The sequence below is a fragment of the Leptosomus discolor genome, chromosome 1, assembly GCF_034619465.1.
Source record: "Leptosomus discolor isolate bLepDis1 chromosome 1, bLepDis1.hap2, whole genome shotgun sequence".
Lineage (NCBI taxonomy): Eukaryota > Metazoa > Chordata > Aves > Leptosomiformes > Leptosomidae > Leptosomus > Leptosomus discolor.
Genome location: NC_141391.1, coordinates 156,739,395 through 156,761,951, shown reverse-complemented (window position 1 = coordinate 156,761,951; position 22,557 = coordinate 156,739,395). Strand labels below are relative to the sequence as shown.

Genomic DNA, 22,557 nt, shown 5'->3' with positions numbered 1-22,557 from the left:
ACTGATATCGTTGAAGGCTGGTAGACAATGAGACTAGGAGCTTTTGGGATGACTGCAGAGAGAGAACTCTAGGAAGTGTTGGGGCATAGAGACATGGACTGGAAAGTGTCAAAGCATGGGATATGACCAGAGAGGAGGGAAAAGGATGAAGGGAAAGCCTTTAGGAATAATGTTAACAGTACAGCGAGCCAAGAAAACATTAGCCTAAGGTTCTTTATAGAAATGTCATAGACATGAGGTCATTGACACACTTATAACACTGCAAAAATTGCTTTATAGCAAAAGAGGACTCTTCCTCTCCATTAGATATTTGTGTCCCTAAACTTCCAAAATAAAGCTTTAGCAAAATTAGGGAGCAGTGTTTGCATCCTCTGTCCTTACATGCTGGAAATACATTAAAACCAAGGTCACTGGACAATGGCTTGTAATGGAGCTCTCAACTCACTACAAGCAGGAGTTGTCCATTAGCTGGCATCTCAACTCTTTTCCTAAAGAGGAAAGCAGAGCAAGTCTTCTGTACATGTGACTAAAACAATCTTTTAAAGCTAAAGCTTACATTGCATACAAAGAGCATGAAAGGAAAAATATTAGCTCTACTGTGATCTAATTTATGCTTCTTATTTGCAGCAGCAAGCAATTCTGATGATCAAATAATCATTAACCTTTAAAAAACCAAATCTTCAACCAAAAGGATTTAAAGGGTTTTAAGTGTTGAATTTTACAGACCTTGCCAAAGTGTAATCTGAAGTCTTACATTTTTATCCCCATCTTCAGCATGCCAGAGCTTGAATCATAAAGCTAGCATTCAGCATCTTGGCTGTGGGTCAAGATCAACTAAGTCACATGCAGGGTAAAGTGGTGAAGGTGACATTGCTTCTACCTGGCTCAGGAAAAAAGTAATGATCTCTGCAGCAACTTGTGAAGGGCTTAGGCTCATAAGTTTGTGGCAAAGACTCTAATTTAGTCTACCTTTAGTCTACGTTTAGCCTGTATCCAGGGCTAAACTGTAACAGTTGCTCTACCACCCAACAAACCCTCACTAGCCAGGAAGGAGACCCGTGGGTTGAAGTGAAAACAGGTTTAATGAAGTATCACTAATACCAACAAAGGTATACAAAGTTATACTCAGCCAAATTACTATGCAGCAGCCACAACTGATAGGACAGCAGTCCTTGGGAGCAGGGAGAAGCCAGAGGAGAAGCAGGAGGAACCACAGGAAGACCCCAGCAGCAATTCCCAAAGGAGCTCTACCTCCTCAGCAAACCTTCCCCCCTTATAATGACTGTGACATTATGGTATGAGCTACACCTACAGCTAACTCAGGTCAGCTGCCCTGGCTGACTTGAAACTGCTAACAGCCTGCAGAGCATGGCTGGCCTAGGGTTCTATCCCAGCCAGACCAGGACAACTCTGATTCCAGTTTTCCACGCCTAATTAGTCTCCTTAATATCCAGAGTAAGAAAGTGCTAGACAAGGCTGGATGTAAATTCATCACTGACCTGGGACATACAGTGCTGTGCTCTCTGATCATATGATTGACAATTGGCAAGAGCCTGCATTGTTTCTCTGTTACCTAGTGAGTATATTTGCAAGGTATTAGGAGCATGACATGTGTCAGTACAGGGCAAGAGAGAAAAAGGGTGAAAAACAAATAGCAATAAATACACCCATCCAAAAGAGTGTTCCACGGTGACATTCAGCTGAAGAGAGGATCAAATGCACACACCAATTTTTAATACTCCTCACTCTCACGGAGTATGAGGGAGATGTGTCTGAATACAGACTTCACAGCATGATCATCCCTAAATGGAGCAGACCAAACAACACCGCCTTTTGGAATTTGAAATGCCAATTTTGTGACTCCTAGGCCAGACTAGTCATAACAAGAGAATTAATTAACTGGGAGTATTCAGATCATGATCAAAGCAGTATATGAAGCCTTTGCATGCCTCTTTATGAAATAATCTCATGAAATACTTGTAACTCCTCCAGGACTGGGAAAGAACTTCAACCCTCCTGCAATGTCACAGCTACCAAATAACACCAAAGAAGAGTTGCACATGAGATGCAGGCTATCCTGACCATCAACTGCTGCCAGACTTTTTTGCAAATTTTCCCAAGTTCTTGGCATGGGCCGTTGGTGGAAATAAGAAACTGAAGTGGCCCAGCCTGGAAGTTTCTGTGATACATGTCATGAGAGTTGGTTGCAGATGAAAAGGCGGTGACAGCTGCTGACACAGAAAAAAAAAACACTGAAAAAAGTCTGTACATATGCACCCTAGCCTGCAGGGAATGATCCCACCAGGCTGCCCTGGGAGTCTTGACAATGCTCCTGGAGACCTCAGTGTCCTTCCCCACTCCCATTTCTGCAGCTGCCGCATGGCGGCTCAGAGCAGGGGGGGTCTTTACTTTCACAGGCGTATGCATGAAGCACAACAGGATGTTTACCACCCCAGGTATTTTTTCCCAAAATATGCCCCGGGCTAATATTTTGATGCCTACAAAACACTTTATTAACTGGAGCAAATTTCCACTTCTATTTTAACTTTTAGTGTCTGAACAACAATCATTAGGAGGCATTTTGGACTTCAGATCATCTTGTCCCCAACACAGTATCTCAGCACTGCTCAGACTTTTAAACCTCACAGACACCTTCCCACCTCTAGCAAACCTGGGATGGGGTGAGACCTGTCCCAGCAGAGATGGGCAACTGGAGTTACTTTGGGGTGACGCAGGTTCTAGGGGAACAGGAATTAAACTGGATTTCCCAGTGGGACATTAAGTCACTGCAAGTAATTTAACTCTTTACTTATGTTTGAATCAGGAAATAAACATAAAAACACAAACTTTATTCAATTATTTTATCTACAAGATTATATGTGTGTGTATATAAAGTTTATGTTGGTATATGGTTCCATTATACATATTCACTAAGATCCCTTCTGTCGTGCATTTGAGTAAAATTATTTCCAACCGATGCAAACTGGCACTCTCTTCCACTTCTGGACAAATATATAATTACATACCGCTTTATTTCAAACTGCTCTACAAAGTATTTATTCATCTACTATCAAGTATTAGCAACTGTACATATACAAAAATAAAGTTCAATTGCTTAACTGTTTTATAAAGACAGTAACAGCTCTGAGTACTACTAGAAGTTGTAATGAATAACTGTAGGTTAATTGCTGTGTCTCTACACCCACTCACACCTCTTGCTACCTTGAAATTAAAAATTGATCCTGTCAAACAGGCATAAATCATAGAAAAATTTAAAAATAGACTCATTTTCAAAGGGCAACATAGTATGAAAAGTATTTTCATGAGATATAGTTCACCTATCTGCTGAACCGCTTACATCAACAACTGAACAGCAACAATCGTATGTCATATGATTGATATACCAGGATATACCAGGTGTAGAAGGAATTCAAATAGCCCACGCCTTTCTCTCGTTCTGTTTCAATCTATACACAAAATCTAAATATTTACCATATTGGTGCCCATTTGTGTATATAAACTTTTATGTGCATGTATATATTCTGCATTATGCAACACAGATGATGCAAATATATAAAACCTTTAAATGCTAGACTTTGAATGACTGAGTTATGCACATATATATGCCTCTAACTGTTTGGAAATCTACATGCAATAGATGTTTGGTTGTACAATCTTATAACTTGTGTATTTCTTGAGCTCCTGACTAGCTGGACTGCATTTAGCTCACTCCATGTCTGCCTTCTGTACAAGCCTGTGCCTAGAAGGACTTATCTGAGTTTTACACAGTACAAAATTAAGACTTACAGACCGAGATCCCTGTAGCACTGGAGTTTAGTCTACCTTCTCAGGAAGCGCTGCAGCATTCCAGGCCTCTGAATATCTTTGGACCGCTGTTGTTAAAAAATTAACTATGACACAGTAGTACAAATGCTTATGTTCATGTCCAGTCCCAGTGCAGGTAGTTCACAGTCTTGGCAGACTGAAACTCTGAAATGAGGCCTCTTCTGCTTCCAAATGACTCTGGACCAAGTCTCAGGCTGACGAAATGGTCATTTCTCTGACCCAAACCCCACATCTGTACCTGGTTCCAGGCCTAAGAAACATAAGCAAGGGCAATTTTTGCCACTGGAAGGTAAGAAATCCACCTCCCTCATGGTATATAGTGCTTTTTCCTTCCAGTCTTGAAAGTTCATTAAATATAAGAGCTTAAGGTAATTGTGAGTGCTTTCAAAGGTGTTCATTTTTCAAGTGGGCTAGTTGCTAATTTTTCTTGCAATTAAAATGAATTAAGAGCTTTGCATGGCAACACCTTTCACACCTAATGCTGGAGAGTCAGGTTGCATGGGTATTTGACTTCCAGCCCAGCACAGGGTGGCAAAAGCCTTAACCTCAACAAAAGGGAAGATTGATGTGGGTTTCCTGGAACACCTGCTGCTGAAGCCATTAGTGTTTGGGACACTCTTCTGCCTGCACTGAAGTTGGTGTGAACTGTCCGCTTGCCCTTCGCAGAAAGAGGATCAGGCCCTTACTGAACAAGATTAATAGGAGCAAGCCTGCCATTGATTATGTGCTGCTGTCCTCACCATGTCAGAGGGCAAGCTAAGGAGTGAATTACAGCTACCCTGGGACTCCAAAACATGAGAAGAAATCAAACTGATGGACACACACTGGAAATTAAAGCATGCTATATCTGAAAGAAATCAATACAGAAGGCAGAAAGACTTATGTTTCCAGTTACTTGCAGCCTGCAACAGTCCAAATCCTGCAGAGCTGTTTCATTAAAACATCTCTTTGTGTAGTCCAGATAAGGAAGTGCTACCACTTACGCCACTGACAAATATACTTGTTTAATGGTTATTGCAGAGTAAGCGTAGATTTGGCAGAGACCCACAAGGAGTAAGAACTCGCATGAGGAGAGGGGAATACTGGTGTGACAACATCGGTTTAAATTTGCAGTTTAACACATAATAAAAGAACTTCCCTCTGTAGACATAAGCTATGTAATAGGTGGCGCTTTTTTTGTGCAGATGTCAAAGATAGAATTAAATGTTTCTCATATGACAAACAATACCCTGAAGGACCGATTAGATACTATTTTCAAATAATTCCATTTAGGTTTGTGTTTCATTACACTTCCCAGGATGTGGTAGTGTCATTCATCCTTTAGGACTGAAAATTTTAACAATTTACACCTCAGCTGCCTTCACGTGCGTGAACAACAAGGGAAAGCTGTACCACAAGGGAAAGGGAGCAGTGTGCTGAGCATAACGAGGTGGATCAGGCAGAGACCTCACTGACAAGGGCACAGACCTGCAGCACCCAACCAAGGTGAGCAGGTTTGGTGGCAGTAACCAGGTCACACACAGTCCAGTGATTGCCAGACAAGTCCATAGTGATGAGAAAGGTCTGAGGTAATGTCATGAAGTCAGTCCATGGGTCAGGGTGAGGGTCCGAATCAACAAGATACATGGCCAGGCAGGGCATGGATGCAGCAGAGCTCAGGCAGGGTCCAAGTCAGCTTAAATGTAGGTCTGAAGCAAAGGGGAAGAGGCCCTACTGTAGCTTCTTTCAGCTTCTTCTTAAACATTTTCAAGATCAGACAGCTGTTTATAAAACCTAACCCTGAGCCCAGGCAGCCAAACCCATGGGAGAGGGGGACGTGAACTCAGGGCCCTGATGCTCTGTAGCCAGCCCAGAACTTTCCGTTTATACTGTGCTTTTCACAGGACACAGCACAATCTCACAATGATACCAAGTGAAAGCTGCAGTTTTCCTGCAGGACTGCTCTTAGTGAGATGCTCAGACCTTCCAAGGCCTTTTGAGATCTTTAAGCCTGATTCTCATCTAGTTTAAATACTGTGGACTGTTAAACTAGTGGAATGAACAATTAGACTTTCTGGATTTTGTCCCAGCATGCCAACATGTCATCTAAATCCTTTGCCTTAGTCTGTGAAGAGTGAGAGGCTCTGCAGACCTCAGAAGTCCAAAGTAATCCAGTTGCCTAAAACCAGCCAAGAGGAAACTGAGAGCAGTATGAGCTCTGTGAAAACGTGGCTGCCCATGTGATTGCATAGACTCCCAGAGGTCAGAGAATTTCTCTGCTGCATCTTTTTTCCTTAGTCTCTGTCCGCAGGTCGCTAACCACTTGTAGTGAATGGCTTTGCCTCCATTACAAAGCACGTTGCTGCTTGTGCAGAAGATGGAGTTTTCCTCAGTATTCCTCATCTCTCCAAATGTGCTGCTTTTCCAACAGCCTCAGCTCTCACAGTCTTTGGCTCTCTCTTTGAAAAGAGTATTAGTTTCAACATTGCTGGATGCAGATTAGAAACCCGAAAAGAAGAAGATTAAAAACTAGAAGGTAAATCAAATTATTCAGATATTATTATTTTCAAGCCAATATCAAGATTTTTAAGCCATCTCCTGTGCTTTCTGGATCTCAACAAACCTAATGTGTTTAGCCAAATCTGTAAAGAATTGTGTCTTCTAATTGTGATTGAATTCTACTCTTCTGAGGCAGAAAAGTCAACCTAGACCCTTGGACTCCTACACACTGCTAGTACTCCATGTAGATTTGCTGAGTTTTCATTTCCTCTGAAAGAAAATATTATATGGCTTCATCAGCACTCTGCCTGGAGATAGTACCGTAACGATTAGCTACATTCCACTTTAAACTGTCATTAATATCCCCATATGTAATTAATGCCTCTAATTCTACACAGAGATATCATGACAAACAACCAGCTGTCTGTCTTCTTATTTCATTGTGGTTCTTGAACTCTTGGCTCAGGTTATGTGTTTCTGGAATGTCAAATAAGGAATTTACTTTTCCATCCATCAGTTTACACTCCGCATGCAGTTTGATGGCATCTTGCTAATACAGACTGGTTGCACTGTAATTCACCTTATAATCCATTGTATCAACACTGACTGTTCAATGTGCAACTTCCTAACAAGGTGGCTGGTGCCTCTTAGGGACTACATTGCCTTGGGAGAGTGGTATTTTGAAATGTATGCCCAGCACGGAGGCTGTCTGGCTTGAAGCTCCCGACTATCATAATTAGATATGACTTCCTTCACCAGAAAAAAAGCAAAAGAAATATTTTGCTCAGGCAAAAAGGTGCCCATCTGCTCCAGGACTGCCCTTCTGCACTAGCCCATCCCACATTTCAAATCTTAGGTGTGCTGTTGAGTAATATAAAAAGCTTGTGCTGCCTCCAGGTGTGCTGTACGCGTCAGTGGAGCACTGCTCACTCTCTTTTGGGCACTTTCAGTGCGTGGATTGGATTCTGCTAATTATTTTACTCGTTTCTTTTGATGCGTCGGCAACAGCAGGAAGCTGGACCAGCACAAGGTAGGCCTGGCCACTGGCTGCAGGATAGGCTCAGGATGCTGCCATTCTCCTCACCTGCCTTTGAGTCCATGGACACCTGACTGTACCTCATGTGTGCTCTGCTCTGCCTGCAGACATAGTGGGGATAATGGTACTTTTAGAGAGGACTTTGGAAACTCCTTGTGAAGGCAATATAATAAAAGACATGGTAAGACAGACATATTATAAGATAGGCACTATGTGGCTGTTGATGCACTTTACTCTGGTGTTAGAGGTCTAGGCCTCTTTTGGATAAATCAATGGTGAGTTCATAGGTACTGCTGCCAGTTTTTGGTCCAAAATACACCGCATGAAATTTACAGCATGTCAGCAGGTAAGACAACTAGAAGTTGGATAAAATAAGGCTCTAAAACATTGGTAGATTTCAGCAGAGATCCTTACACAGGTGGACAGTAACTGCCTGTGAAGTTCCACTTGCAGGAGGCCAGTTAGTAACTCACAGGGAGCTCTGCTGGACCTAAAACACCCAAGAAAATGACGCATTTTGGCAAACGCCCTCTGCTGTCGCTATCAACAAGGGATTTCTCTGCATAGTGCTCTGACTATGCAATTTTCCAGGTCTTCTGTAATACATGTGAGGCCCAAATCACATTGTCTAATGGAATATTACAGGAAATGTTTCAGTCCAAAATATAGAGTCTTTGTAAACCTGACTGAAATCAGAACTGAAAACCATCGTTCAAAAAAGATTTAAAACACAAAATTTGTTTTATGATCTCAGACTCCCTCCAGTCCCTCAAGTGAATCTGTTCATGCAGACAGCAGCAGGTACATGCAATGTCGTTGCCCTCAGCTTGCGCACAGATGTAGGTATCTGCTCCTGAAGTCTAGAGAGAGTCTGGGAGTTTGCCTTGACCTTCTTCGTAAATAAAAGTTTGGAAACTAGGAAACTAGGAAATTTGCCAAAGTCCTTGAAACATAACTAGAATACAGCCTGAACACCCGACTTGTGCTCCAGTGTCACCCTCATACACCAGTGAGTGTTCACAGTCATTCACTTATTAGGCAATTAGCTGTGGTTGTTTAGATGTTGTCAAGAATGCTGGGGCAGTTCTCATTAACCAAAAAGGAAGATCACACAGCTTTGTTTACATCTGGCACTCAGGATACTTTTTAGGAAACAATCCATGAGGCAATTTCTTGCAAAAAAGCCCACCACTGTTTGTAGTATTTTCCATTCTTTTTATACTCACTAAGCAATGTATGTGTAGCTCTGTGATATGATAGGAGAAGATCTCAGCTTGTAAAAAGTAGGAATTGGTAATCCTATGCTCTCCATGAGACACAATCCATCTGTGCTTGGGATGGTGGGGCAGTCTGACCCATCTGCCACCAGAATGCACACCTGGTAAGTGTCTGACAAGGTGGAGGCAGGTGCTTCATGTGTGTTTAAAGTGCTGCCAAAAGGAAAAGTATCACTGGAGTCAAATTCAAATTAAATGAGATGAAATCAAATAATTTCTCAGCTGGAAGCTAAGAACCTCTCCTGCTTTTGGTCTGCTGAACAGGATATATACAAGTATGGCATAGGCTGGGCAAGATGGGGTAGATAAAATATATTACATAAAATATGGTCCTGCCTCCTCCACAGAGTCTGTAAGGGTGTTGATGTAATTCATGCTTATAGGAATTCAGAAGTCTAAATCTGAAAGAGCAGCTTTATTTCTCCTTCACATACCACCCTCAGCAGTGTGGAAGCCGCTACAGCCACATTTACTCTGGAGAAGACACTGAGCTGCAGCTGTAAAACTGACTGTTGTACAGGGTAGTTGACACAGAGTTGTGGAACTGCTCTGTGTGGAACTGCTGACATAAGGAATCTGCTTTAATTTGTAGGTTTCATGTCATCAACTTGGTCATGGCATTTTCTACATCTGCCACAGCTGGAACTGGCCTGGTAATAACTTCAAAAGGAAAGGTGTTGCTTCTCCCACATCTGCAGCAGCGCTTTGCACAAAGATGAAAAAAATTAAACATGGGGGAAAAGAAAGAAAAAAAAAACAAAAGGGACGTGCAGAGAACAAATGACCCGGAGGCCTGGGAGCGCCACAAACTCAGTGTGAAAAGCTGTCCGTTAGTGCCATCTTGTGGGCCCAGAGCCACCACCACCCCACCCCCCCATACCACCCCCACACACACACCCCCACCCCAAAGAGGCAAACTCCTTTCCATCAAGGTGCAACCCCACCTCGTGCCATCCTGGCTTGTAGCACAGGGACCTTCCATCAGAGGACAACGCTGAAGCTACCACAGCTGTACAAGGCATGATACCCCACCTGCAGTCACCTGAGCAAAAAAGAAGTGTGTGCTGGGGAGAGGCACCAGCCCAGCACTCACCTGGGGCTCTCTGATCTTGTCTGCCACGTCTGAATGAAAAGCAGGCTGCAAACTCGGCACAAGGGATGAGCAAGCAGACCGTCCACATGTCTAGTTACACCTGTGCAAGGGGATTCCTGCCAACCCTTCAGGAGCATACTTCACTCTGAAGGGCTCCTGTCCTCATTGAGTGTCTAAAGCATCATGAGGCACAGCATCAGTTACATGCAGGACTTCAGTGTGGGGCACCTCGCTCAGACTGGGGTATCCTTTCAAGTCGAGTATGAGTGTGGGAGCTGGGAGGAGCACAGCTTCTTTCCCCACCCCTAGGCCCTATCCCAGGCTCTTCTGAGGCAAGATGGAGCTTCTGAGTCAGAGGTGAGTGTGAAATATAGGCAGATGGGTAGGCAGGCAGACTGCTTTCTGCCCACTTTTGGCTGCTCGGGGTGAGGAGAAAGGAGTCAGGAGAGAGACAAATGTGAAGCCAGCAATAGTAGCAATGGGCCGGTTACCAGGAGTTACGTAGATGGGCTAAAGCTGCTGTCTTGGGAGCTGCCTCTCATGTTTCACCTGGGTGCTTGGCACCATCACATTTTGTGTCCAAGTCTGTGCAGATGGGAGGGAAGAGGTACAATGCAGAGGCTGAGGGTGGGATGAAAATGATGGAGGGTGAGGTGCACAGGGGGCTGCATTGGGAATCAAAATACCTTACAAGCACCCACCTCAGTTCTGTTTAGATCTCCACGTGTACCCTTGAATTTCCTACATGGAGTTACATGACAGCATCCTGCAAATACTGAGACTGGCAGAAGTCTGATTTCCTACAGCTGGTCTTTTGTCTTGTGGTATGGCTGTGACTTTACTATGACTTATTGCAGTACTAGACATCTTAAAATTGGGTATGGTCTTGGGTTAAAGAAGCCGAGAAAGAATGAACACACCACATCCCTTGGTGTGTTGTTTCAGTGGCTAAACACTCGCACAGTTAAAAAGAGCTACACTTTAGTTAAAAAAACACTTGCACAGTTAAAAAGAACTTTATTTACACTTTATTTCAGACCTCGATAAATCTAAGTCTGTGCTTCAGATATTTGATAACATTGTGTATTTACTTATGATGTAACCTGTCTTTGCTAGGTTAAAGCATCACTAAGAGTCTTTTCTGTACATAAGCCAAATATCAGTGCATTGCAGTTAAATATCCTTCTGTATAGCCACTGAACTACAGTAGGAGCTTCTAAAATCTCTCCAGGTACATTTGATTGGGGGATGGAAGTGGGTGGCTACCTTTTTTTTCAGAGAAATTTCTTTCTAACACTGGCAGTCCCCATGGTTACTCCTGTGGCTGAAATCTCTCTGCCTAGCCACAGATATTATGATTCCCCCATTTCTTCTCTGCCTGAATTTCCTTCAGTTCTTCTTACCACATATGCTCTCCTCTTTCAGCTCTGTACTGTTCTCCCAGCTGCAGCTGTAACATTTCATCTGGCTACCAGATTTATAGGAAGCAAATGTTAATGCTTATATCTAAGTTAAAAAGGTAGCACAGAATTTGAGCAAGTATTTATTTCCTTAACAAGTAGATGAGGCCAAGGAAAGTGAATCTAAACATACTGATCAAGTAAGTGTTTTACACAAAGCAGACTCTTAACCCGGTGTATATTACCAGCCTTGTAAATAACATAAAGTCAGTGTGCAATAGGTGACAGATGTGGAGTAAGGAAACTGGGTGATTCCTTGGCCAACGTATGTACATTATGACATTTGAACTGTTGTACTTACATATGTGCTTACATAGTGAAGGCATCCCAACTGAAAGACTTTGGTCCTTTATTAAGAGCTAAACTCTCACTGAGTTCAGTGCTACAGCAGGATCCAGATGTGGTTCTTTAAGACCAGAGGCACTCTTGTGTCTATTTTGTAGTAATATTTACATTTTACAGGACAGTACACTCAAAATATTAACCACACAGTTATGACCTTCTTATTTTGGCAGATGTTTACTGACTTAAAATCTGAGTCTGTTTTTAGTGCTATTTAACATGCTTCAGATTTCTAAGAGTACTCATCTTTCATCTTACCAAAGTGCTAACTCAAAACCTTGAATTTTGCTTAGGTAGAGTGTGTTGCATTGTGTATATTACATAAAATTATATCCCTGCACCAGTAAGCCGGAGTTAGGTCAAGGGCTAACTATCAAAGTCACTGAATTTCATCAAACATATCAGGCCACCATTTATAGCTCTCCACAGAAATTAAGTTCGTCTTTGTTAGTATCTGGGCCTGCACTCACTTGAAGCAAAATGCAGAACTTGGAGTTGAATGGAAGTATTTTGGCACAACAGACAACTCATATGTTGGTACAAGTTGATCAGGTAACAGAAGTATGAGAAAAAGTAGATTTATAGGTATCATCCTGGCATAAGGGGCTAGTACTCTCTTTACGTAATTTAGTCCTTTCCCATGAAGAGAGTGTAAAATCACTGAGCCTTTCAGCTGTATTCCCATGTAGGAAAAGAGCTGGAGAAATGAAATTATATTTATATGTATAAAGTTGTAACTCCAAAAATAAATAACAAAGCTATGTTTGTTAGGTGAGTACAGAACTGCTGAATAAAAGTGCAGCTTCTCATATTAGTGGGGGAAGAACTGTAAAAGTAACGTAATGAAAAGCATAATCCTTTACTAACACTCTTACAGTATGGTCACTATCCCAATGAATCCACTGCCAACAGTAAAATGTGCACCTGGCAATCCTAATACCATATGTCAGGATCTGTGCTAAGATGTGTTAATTTAAGCGATAAGAATTAACAATTTGTCCAACAGGTGCACCTTCATATGGACGCTATTGCTTAGCCAGGCATTCACTCAGAAAATGTCTCTTAATAAAGAATACTGGTGAAAAAAGCAGACAGTAACTTCATGCAGTTGGCAAATCTCTTCACTTTCTGATAGAGAGTACATGTGCTATGGTACAACAGCATCTAAATTCTGATTGGAAGTGTTTGGGATATGTATAAAACTTCCAATGAGTGTTGTCAGGATGGGATCTTTGATGCCCATTAACAGACAGAAGCCTTGATCCTAATTTTGGATATACAAGCTTGAATCTGAAGTAATTCCTCTGATTAACATCATGGGGAATAGAACATGCCCTACAGCTGCTGGTTTTCTTCAATAGTCAGTGACTATATCATTAACTTCAAAAGGAACAAAACTAGGCCAATACAATTTTTAAAACCCTCCTCTTCATGTGTTTGTATGATATCTTAAAGGAAAAGCTAGGTACAGAGAAGAGTTCCTGTGCTGGAAAGCATTACTAGCTGACAAAGACCTGTTTATGTGAAACATATGTCTAGCTGTCAGCATGCTGTAATGCATAACCATTGTTATACAAGTAATTATTGTAACTGATCCAGTCATCCGCACACTGATATTCTTGATTAGACTGCATGTACGGATGATAAACTGTTTCTTTTCCCAAGAAATAAGATGGAGCAAGTCTCTGTAAAACCACAGCACTAAACTGGTATGTCAGCTTCCTTCGAATTTTAATGATTTCACCTGTTCTTCCATAATTCCTCAGTGCTCTGGCCATTTTCTGATACGTCATGATCTTGCGGTTTCCCTTTCTTTCTCCCCACAGCTCTGCAAGTTTCTCCTTGTTTTTGGAGACAAACTGGAAGACACCATTAGGCTTATCCACCCATTGGATGCAGTTTGCCATGGCTGGATCATACAGAGACTCATGGAGGTACTCAAACAGTCGAAGTTTTTTTCTACCTATTAAGAAATAAAGTACAAAAAATCAGAACAGAATTCATACTTGTTTTAAAAGATGAGCAGCTGTCTTTTTCCTGGAAAGAATCTTACAGGCAAAAGCACAGGTAAACCTAGCACTCTGTCACAAATTAAAAGGTCAGGTAGCCTCTGATATAAGAAAGGGTGAGTGGGTGAGCAGGAAGAGCAAGCTAGTTTTGATCCATAAACCTCACTTAGTCAATAACATTGGTACCCCTTAGTTTTCTGAAAAAGTGCAGAAGTGTCACCTTGCAGTCCCATGCAGAATAAAGCCAGCTCAGTATTTCAGTATTTGTGGGTTAACTGAGTGCTTCTCTCCACAGGCTCAGCTCTCAAACTTGAGTTTGCTAGTGGGGCTTATTTAGTTTCACTTAGATCTTGTGGATCCCTCTCTCTGAAGTACTTCTAGTTCCCTTCACAAAGCCAAGGCTGACCAAGAAGCTGCTGTAAGGAGGAAGAATTTAAGATTATGAGACAAAGAGGAACATTTTGCAGGAAGGAGAGACTATGCAGAAGAACGGCTTCCACTTTAACCAAAGTGGAAACAAGCACATACACCTAAAGTTCCTAAAGTCTTGTCTTGCATGGCTATTTTAAACTAGGAACGGGGGAAAAGTGAACTAAGGAACTAAGTGCTAAGGAACACTGGAGTCAAGCCAAGACATCTGTTAGGGATGACAGTAATTCTGCATCTGCTGGTAAGGAGAGAAGTGACAGTCAGACTAGGAAGAAGAAGAGCCCAAAATCAGAGGTACTTTCCAAAAAATTAATAAAGTTTCATTATCTAAATAAAAATTGGCCTGTGACTAGAAGCACATACTCTACTAGAAATACATGTAGTATTACCAAGATGAGAAGCCTAAAGCAAACTGGTGAAGGACACTGCCTGGTCACAGTAAACACTTCTTAGTAGGTGACCTCCTTAGGTCCCCTCCACCTACATTATCCTATAAACCTATGAACCAGTGGTAGAACAAATAAGATCGGGTGAAAATCCACAGATTACTGCGGACTGAGTCTCTGCTGGAAAACGATAGTGTAGCTGTGTCTGCAGCAGCATCTGATTTCATGCTGCCTGTCCTCTTAGTTCAGCTGTCATTTCTGCCCAAGCTTTTATTTCAAGACACATTGTGTCTAGCTGATGTCTTGGTTTGAGAGGGCTTATTTGCTCTCGTGTGTTAACGCAGCTATGTTTCTAGAGCCCAGCTGTTATCTGCAAAGTGCTACACAATGTGGATGCACCAATTTGAGCTGGGGTTAGTTCACAGACCTTTTTACTGCAACTCGTTGCATAAGCTAGTGGTGTTCACTACCAGTCCCTAAATAGTAGTCTAAAATAGCAAGCTAGTGTCTGCACGTTTCTTTTGTGGTCACTGGAGAGAGGCAGGTTCCTCCAGAAGGTGTTTCAGAGCATCTGCAGTAGATTTCTGTGCTGAATTGTCTCAAAGCATCCTAATCCTCTCTAGGTGTGTCTAATTCAGAAGCATTTCTGAAGCACCTCTCTTGATTGTCTCCCCTTGCAGAGCTTTAGTTCAGATCACAGAATGGTCTTGATGTGCATGAACTGGACTCCTTTCAGAGGAAGCTTAACTCAAAGATACTTTCCAGAAGCATATCTAAGTCACTGCAGCTTTCTGAACTTACGTCCAGCCTAGAGATAGCCCTAAATAAACCCTTGTGAAACACTTTACCAACAGACTTTGGGTCCTCAGTACTGATTGTTTCATCTATGGATCTGTTCCTAAAAGGGCCACACTACTTGCTAGTTTGCAAGAAAAAGCTCTCGTGTCTCAATAAGAATCCAAGAGGACTAAATTTATTTAGGTATAGTGGAAATAGTCCTCCAAAGTAGAGTTTCTGGCAGGAATATCACCATGGACACGAAGAAACCCACAAGAGGACACAAAACAACCCTGTAAGAACAATCAGTCATTCTGAAAATATATGCAGTATGGTCTTCTGGAAAAGAAGATCGATTAAATGTAAAAGAAATATGAAATAGAAATTAAATTTGACAGAGTATTAACAACTGAAGGTGAATTCAGATACTGACATGTATAATTCCCCACTGCACACTGGGTAAGACTTAGAAAGGCAACATTTCTGGATTGAAAGGTTTTCATTTGCAAAGGTGAATTTCAAATACTAGAAATACAGAACTTAAAAGGAGAGGCTACTCTTCATGTTGTCCCAAGGAATTTGTAGTAGTAGTAGTAGTAGTAGCAGCTATGAAACAACAGAAACCACAGTGTTCAGCATCAATGGGAAGAGATGATACCAAAAACTGACACCATGTGGTTAAAGTTGAGAGAAGGGGATTTCAAAAAGCAGCAAAATCAGGAAGCTACTCAAAAAGACCCCATGGTCAAAAGTAGGTACAACAACTCAAAGTGGAAGCTGTGGAAATCTCATCTAGCAGAGTCCTAGAAAGGATGCTGAGTCCCAAACAAAAAACAAAGAATGAATGCAATAAACAAATTAAGTACTGCATTGACCAATGTCACCCGGCCTTTTCTTTGCAAAATAGGTATCCACTCAAGTAAAGTCAATGAAAAGCACAAAAATAGCTATAAAAATGCATACTGGAAGTGACAAAAGCTAAGAGGCAATTTGAAAAGTCAACAAAGAAAGGCATAAAATTGGGTGCAAAAATATTCATATATGTGGAAAACCTTCAAGAAAATCACTCCTAGTTGGACCACAAGAAATAAAATAAGTTATTAAAGTGGATAAAGATGTTATTGATAGCTAGATTTACTTCTGTGCATCAGAATTCATCCCAGATGATTTGGAGCGAAACACATCTCTAGTTTGTTTTTCCATATACTAAACAAGAGGACAGAAGAAGATGGTAACAGCTTTATCTTACCTTTTGGGATTTAGCAGATAGGATATGAACACTAGCAGTTGTATTCTAACTACTATTAAATGTTAACTTTTTTTTTTCCTGTCAAAAGTAAAAAAAAAAAAAAAAAAAAAAAACAGGAAAAAGAAAAAGCATGATTTTCCAAGAGATTTTTTAAAGTAATGTAATGTATATATCAAGATATGTTGTTTCTACGCACCTTTGCCTGCTTTTGGCTGGCCAGCAGCAGTATGCATCACTTGGCTTTCTGGAGTATTCTGCAGTGTATGGTAGACAGTCTCATCTGGATAAAAATCCGCTGCACTGTTCTTCAAGAATTAAGACAAGGAAGAGTTACTAATAGAGTACATTCTCTGAGGAAAAAAGAAACTTGTAGTAATTAATTGCCTGAAGCCTTCAAAATGCAACCTTTCATCACCTCACCCATGGAAGACTTTTCTCAGCCATGAAGGCATGTGGTTTACTGTACCAGTAACCAGCAGCACTAATTTATGTCCAGTGGGAAGGACTGCCCACTGGGGGAGAAAGTAAGAGAGAAAATAGAGTAATTGCCTCACTCTGGACCTTCAACCCTTCTGCTGGAAGCAGAGAAGGAACAGTGGATTCTGTTTCCAGAGTTAGTAAAAGACAAGGGCCACCTGGATAGTGGCCCCTACAGACTCTGTAGTTCCTGTCACATTGTCACTAATTTGCTGGTTGAAAATGGGGTTTTGTGGAATCTATTTACCTGAAATTATCTCCCCTGCAACATTCATTTTCTATCACTCCTGGAGGTCACACTCCCAGTGTTTTTAAGAATTAGCATGGACTCTGCAGGCTGAAGCTGAGCTCAGAGTCCAGATAATGCTGGTCTTTCCAGCACTCTTAAAGCAAGCTACTGTTGAAGAAATCAAAGGCATGGTGGTAATTTCTAACAGTGGCAGATGCTATGTGGGTGTTGGAAGTAATTCTCTGCCTGTTCCCAGGTGATAGAGAGAAGCCCTTTTCCCTATCGTACACTAGTAGGTTTGTTTGTTAGTTGTCGTGTTACAAGATGAAGCACAGAAGAGCACCAGAGGCAAATAGCTAAGATGACGCCTAAAAAGAGGCTATTAAACATGTTTTGCAAATGTTTCCCAAGGCAGTTTCATCTGCATCATTCCTGGCCAGACCAAATTTCTGTCAAGAGTTAGGGTAATGATTTGTATTAGAAATCACAAATAGGAAGCAAATTTTCCATTTATGTCTGACTGTTGTTAGTAATCTGTTCACTTACAATCACATTTCTCCAGCTATACCCTTGGTCCTCTGTAGATGGTGCTGCAGAGTAGCTAGGACTTGCTCGGAGGTGGTGGTGATGGTTGATCACGGTCAGACAATTTTTATAACCTGAGAATTAGGAGCAAAAAACGAGCGAGTAAAAGGGAGAGAAGAAGGAAAAAAACTCAGTGGCAAACAATCTAACATGCTGCTGGGCCTGTCAAAAAAGCATTTATCCTATGGCTGCCTTCTAGATAATAAATCTCCAGAGCCAAGATGTTTCGTATCAGCAGGTTATCCAACATAATCTGTACTGTTACTGCTAATCACACCCTTGGGCTGATTTTGTTTGCCTTCACGATGAAAAGCAATATTTGTGGAGATAAAATGTCAGATATTTCATACCATCATAAAATAGTTTTGTTAATAGAAAAAGGAGGGCTACACAGATCATCAAACATAATGAATGGAATAATTATAGACTACTATAATACATGTATTAGAAAGTAAAAGGGAATGTCACACAGTTCTGCAGGCCATTAGTACAATGCAAGTCTGAGTCTCCAATTGTGAATGAAGTGAAGGAGCACCTGCAGCGCCTGAAAGAACGACACGGTAGGAACCCAAGACCTTAGGATGTTTAAAAGAAGCAGAGGAGAACACTGGACTGAGGCACCTGGAATAAATTACACACTGCAGGTAGTTAGAAGAGGATTTTGGAGGGTACATCTACTGCAAGTGGAAATGTGGGTGCAGCCGTGGGACATGCTAAACACTGAGTCACAAGTGTTTAATATCTCTCTTCATTGGCTCTAACAACAGACACAGGCAAGAACATCGCAAGTCGTTACTTATAGTGGGTCCTTCAGCATGCGCAAATTACCAGTGCAGTGGAGCCAAAAATTTATTAACAACAGGTGAAGATACGGCCCAATTGGTCTTATTTACATTTCAGTATATAATAGATAGTATGTAAATAAATTCCCCATATGAAATGCATTCCACACAAAAGACAGATATTTTGTTCCAGACTGGAAGGTTTGTGATTTAGCCTCCTGTTTTCCTTTCCTTCCCTTCCTCTCTACAATGTAAAAACACCAAACACATTCTAAATTTTATAGTAATCTAATTAACAAAACCTTGCCTGAACTGGAACAATTTAAAGCTTGTCTGTATTTTAAGTTTTGTAAAGTATAAAACTCTAGAAGCCAAGAAAAAAACACTTTTCTTACATTATCCAGGCTCAAACTATCGTTCATGCATAAAAATATTTAAAATTTATATTTTAATGGGAAAAAAAGTAATTGTGGAAATTCATTTTACCTGTTGGATTCTTAGTATTTTTCTCTCTCTCCTTTTTTTTTTTTTTTTTTTCCCACTGGAATTCATTGTTATATGAGTTTATTCACAGCGTAACAGAAGGGCATTTTTCAATTAAAACATAAAAACTGGAATATGGCAGTTACACTATGGTCATATGTCCTCTGATAATAGGAAATCTGAGTTCAATGCACCTGGGCTAGTACTGGGGGGAAGGTAGAGGGGGACTGTCCAACAGTTTCCCCATGCTGTGACATGGAAGATGCACACCACGCTAATGGAGGGGTGGAAACCCTCCAAATATTCTTCCCCTTTCCATCCTCCCAACCATACCCCTCTGCTGTCCGTTAATCCACCTCTGGGAAATTACTCTTCTACCTAAGTACTTCAAGATTTACTTTCCTGTAAAAATGCAAAGCCATAAATGAAATGGAATAATGGTCTTTTTTACCTGGTGAATACTGCATTTCTCTGTCAGAGTGCTGCTGCAGTACTTCTAGCGCATCTTCGAAAGCCTGGCCCAGTAGATCTTGGTCAGGAAAACTCTGCAAGAACATTTTTCTGTCAGGACCCAGAAAAGACCAGTCTGGTTCTTTCAACATTATCAGTAGGAAAATCCCAAATAAATACAGTGAATATATAGAATATACATCCTTCTGGAATATGTATTTTGCAGGCACTGAGGCACTACCATAATCATCTACTATTATGAAAAGTTCTCACTCCTTTGAGAAGTCTCTTTGAGGTCAGTGGGACAACTCACACGGGTAACATTACTCACTATTGCCAATGTTTCAAGGTTCGTTTCCTTAATTTGCAGCAGAAGTTTACATAAAGGGTGTTACTGCTATTGGAGTGCTTTATAGTATGTAATACAGAGGTATGTATCACTTGTGTAACTTGATTTATGAAGCCAATTATTCAATATCATTGAATTGTTATCATTCAGTAACATAGACGTGACAAAAATTATTACACATGTTATGAAGTGGTTATGCAGAGAAAATGCTGTATTATGCCAGTACAGGAAACCAAGTGTGGATTTTCAGAAAACTGTTTAGTATAATTTTAGAACACTTTGCTCTAAAAAGCTAAAAAATCCCCCCGAATATGTGTTTGCCTAAGAGTTTTCTGTAGCATATTTGAAGAACTCGGTAATGAAAGAGAATAAAGGCATTGTAGACTTACCATTATTTAGATATCAAAACTTGAATCCTGTTTAAAACAAACAATATTTTTTAAATTCTATGCTTCAAAATAAACAATAAATCTCTCAGTATAAATAAAATTAACTAAATGAAATAACTCTGTATTATTTCCAATGATGAAAAAAGAATCTATTTAATAACATAGATAAAAGTAATTTAGGATTAGAAAGTGGTATTTTAATGAAATTAAATACTCGCAACTTTTTTTTTTTTTAAATTCGTAGTATTTTTCATAACTAAAGTTTCTGGTTTCATTAATACTGTAGCTTTTAGATTATTATCCACGTCATTGTAAACACATTTTTAAAGACATTAGGAAGTGAACAGGTGTTATTGCTGGCATTCAGTCTTAGTTTGCACAACTACTAATTTCTCAAAGAAAATACTGACCTGAATTAAATGCAAGTGTTTAAGTTCCTTTGGTTTGCAGACACAGTTGAAACAAGCATAAGGTTTTTTCACAATGTAGATTAGCATATGACTCTATATTAATATATACAAACTCTCAGACTAATTGTGAGTTCCAGAAGCAAATTGGATTGTTTAACACTGAAAATAGACACATTTTCAACTGGTTTAACATGGATTATACTTTATATACAACATTACTCAGAAACAATTCCTTAGTACTTCTTTTTCCTTTATATTTGTTACAGATAACAATAATCAGGTTTTGTTGCCTTGCACTTTTTTTACCGTTTCGTTTACACTACTATTTCAAAATTGTACATAAAATCATCAATATATCAGTATTTTACTCATTAAATGTTTGATTATAATCTCTTGAAAATACTGGACATTTTGGCAGTGATTTCAACAGATGCAAGACTGGTCTCTGTGTGACGTTTTACAATGCAAAGGAGAGACAAGATACATAAATATAAATGAGGGAGAACTTTACCCAAGACTAACCATGAATGATCTAACCTGGTCATTATGCCTCAGATAAATACGTTATAAAGTACTGTCAAAATTTGTAAAAGCTTATTAAATCTTCATGACCTAGTGTATATGGTGAAATCCTGGCCATTCCATAAATTCACCTCACTGAAGTCAATGGGGTTTCTCTCTTTGACTTCAGTGTAACAAGTATTTCGATAAACTGATCTAATTGAATTAAAAAACCAGAATGGGCCTCATTGGTCCCTTAGCTGCAATGGTGGCCACAGATTCTTGGGGTATAGAGCTGTAGAAATTAAAGACATGAATGTCCTTTGTAAAGATCTTCACATAGTGTTGCCCTAATTTTAAGTAGTTCATTTTCTTTAAATTGCTTTTGTCTAACTCAAACTCCAAATTGGTACTTCATAACCTTAACAGAACATTTACAGTCACTGTTGATGCCTTCCAAAGCCTAAAATGGACAAGTATCAGCAAGGTGCTGTTGATTGGTTGTACCATTTACACTGCTGAATTCATACCAAAAAAGAAAAAGTCACACCTTAAGTAAGTTTAAAAAAAAGTCTGGTCACTTACCTAGAATTTCAGCTCCACACGCAAGACAAGAATCTGTCTGGTTTCATGAATAAATGAAAGACTGAGTTCCCACAGCAATGGGCTGGCAAAGGGGCTGCATTAAATAGCTGATTTTAGGGAAGTGTTTTGGCTAGGGATTTTTTGAGAATAAAGGTATAGTAAACTGCTAGCATGGCCCTTCATTCTGTGCAAAAGAAGGGTGTTTTATACTGATACAAAATAAAATTAATTTTTTTAACTGTTGTCCAAAACATGCAGATTCTAAGCACTGGGAGAGATCCCTTTTGGCTATGGCACATCCTAACAAATCTGTCACTGGTATGGTATGTCTAGGGCAAAAATCTACATCCCTCATCTGTCCTATATAGACTGTAGTAGACTTAGGTTTCGTCTGAACCTCCTGCTTAGCTCAGTGAAGAAGCAGGCCAAACTAGACCTCAAAATAAGAGTTTGAAGGAATTTCTGAACTCTTCTTCAAAGCTCATGTTTGTAGCCAGGCCCAGCTCTAAAGCATTTACTGGAGTATTCAGTAAAGATTCAGACAAGCTGTAGTTGCTAATTTGCAACATGCTTCCTAGCAGCTACAAGCCATGGTGTTGCATCCTATGGGATAAGAATCCTATGAATACAAAACTTCTTATTGCTGACGTAATCTATCTTGTGCCACAGCTCATTGCAGCCAAGTCTTTCAGAGACATATTTTACAAAATTCCCTCAACATTTGCCACGAAACTGCTGTAAAATAGTAATTCCCTCTTAAAATGTTTATCTATACTCCCTCAACCGAGAACCATAGTCAAGAACCAGCCTGGCTATGAAACCAATGTTAGCATCAATCACTTCTGCTGATTTCAGATGCAAGCTGCCTTTTCAAAATTTGCACCACAAAGTTTCAGAATATTATTTTTTTTTAGTCAAATATGTTAACACGCGTA

The 22,557-nt window shown here is 40.3% G+C and overlaps 1 protein-coding gene across 1 annotated transcript; it reads right to left on the bottom strand.

Annotated features, from left to right (window-relative positions):
* Positions 1–13,067: 13,067 nt before the first annotated feature.
* Positions 13,068–19,540, bottom strand: SPIC (Spi-C transcription factor). Its single transcript, XM_009960838.2, has 4 exons — positions 19,390–19,540; positions 17,635–17,747; positions 16,579–16,687; positions 13,068–13,495 (listed from the first exon to the last, which is right to left on the bottom strand). The coding sequence occupies exons 1-4, from the start codon at positions 19,538–19,540 to the stop codon at positions 13,068–13,070; spliced, it is 801 nt and encodes a 266-aa protein (XP_009959140.2).
* Positions 19,541–22,557: the final 3,017 nt, after the last annotated feature.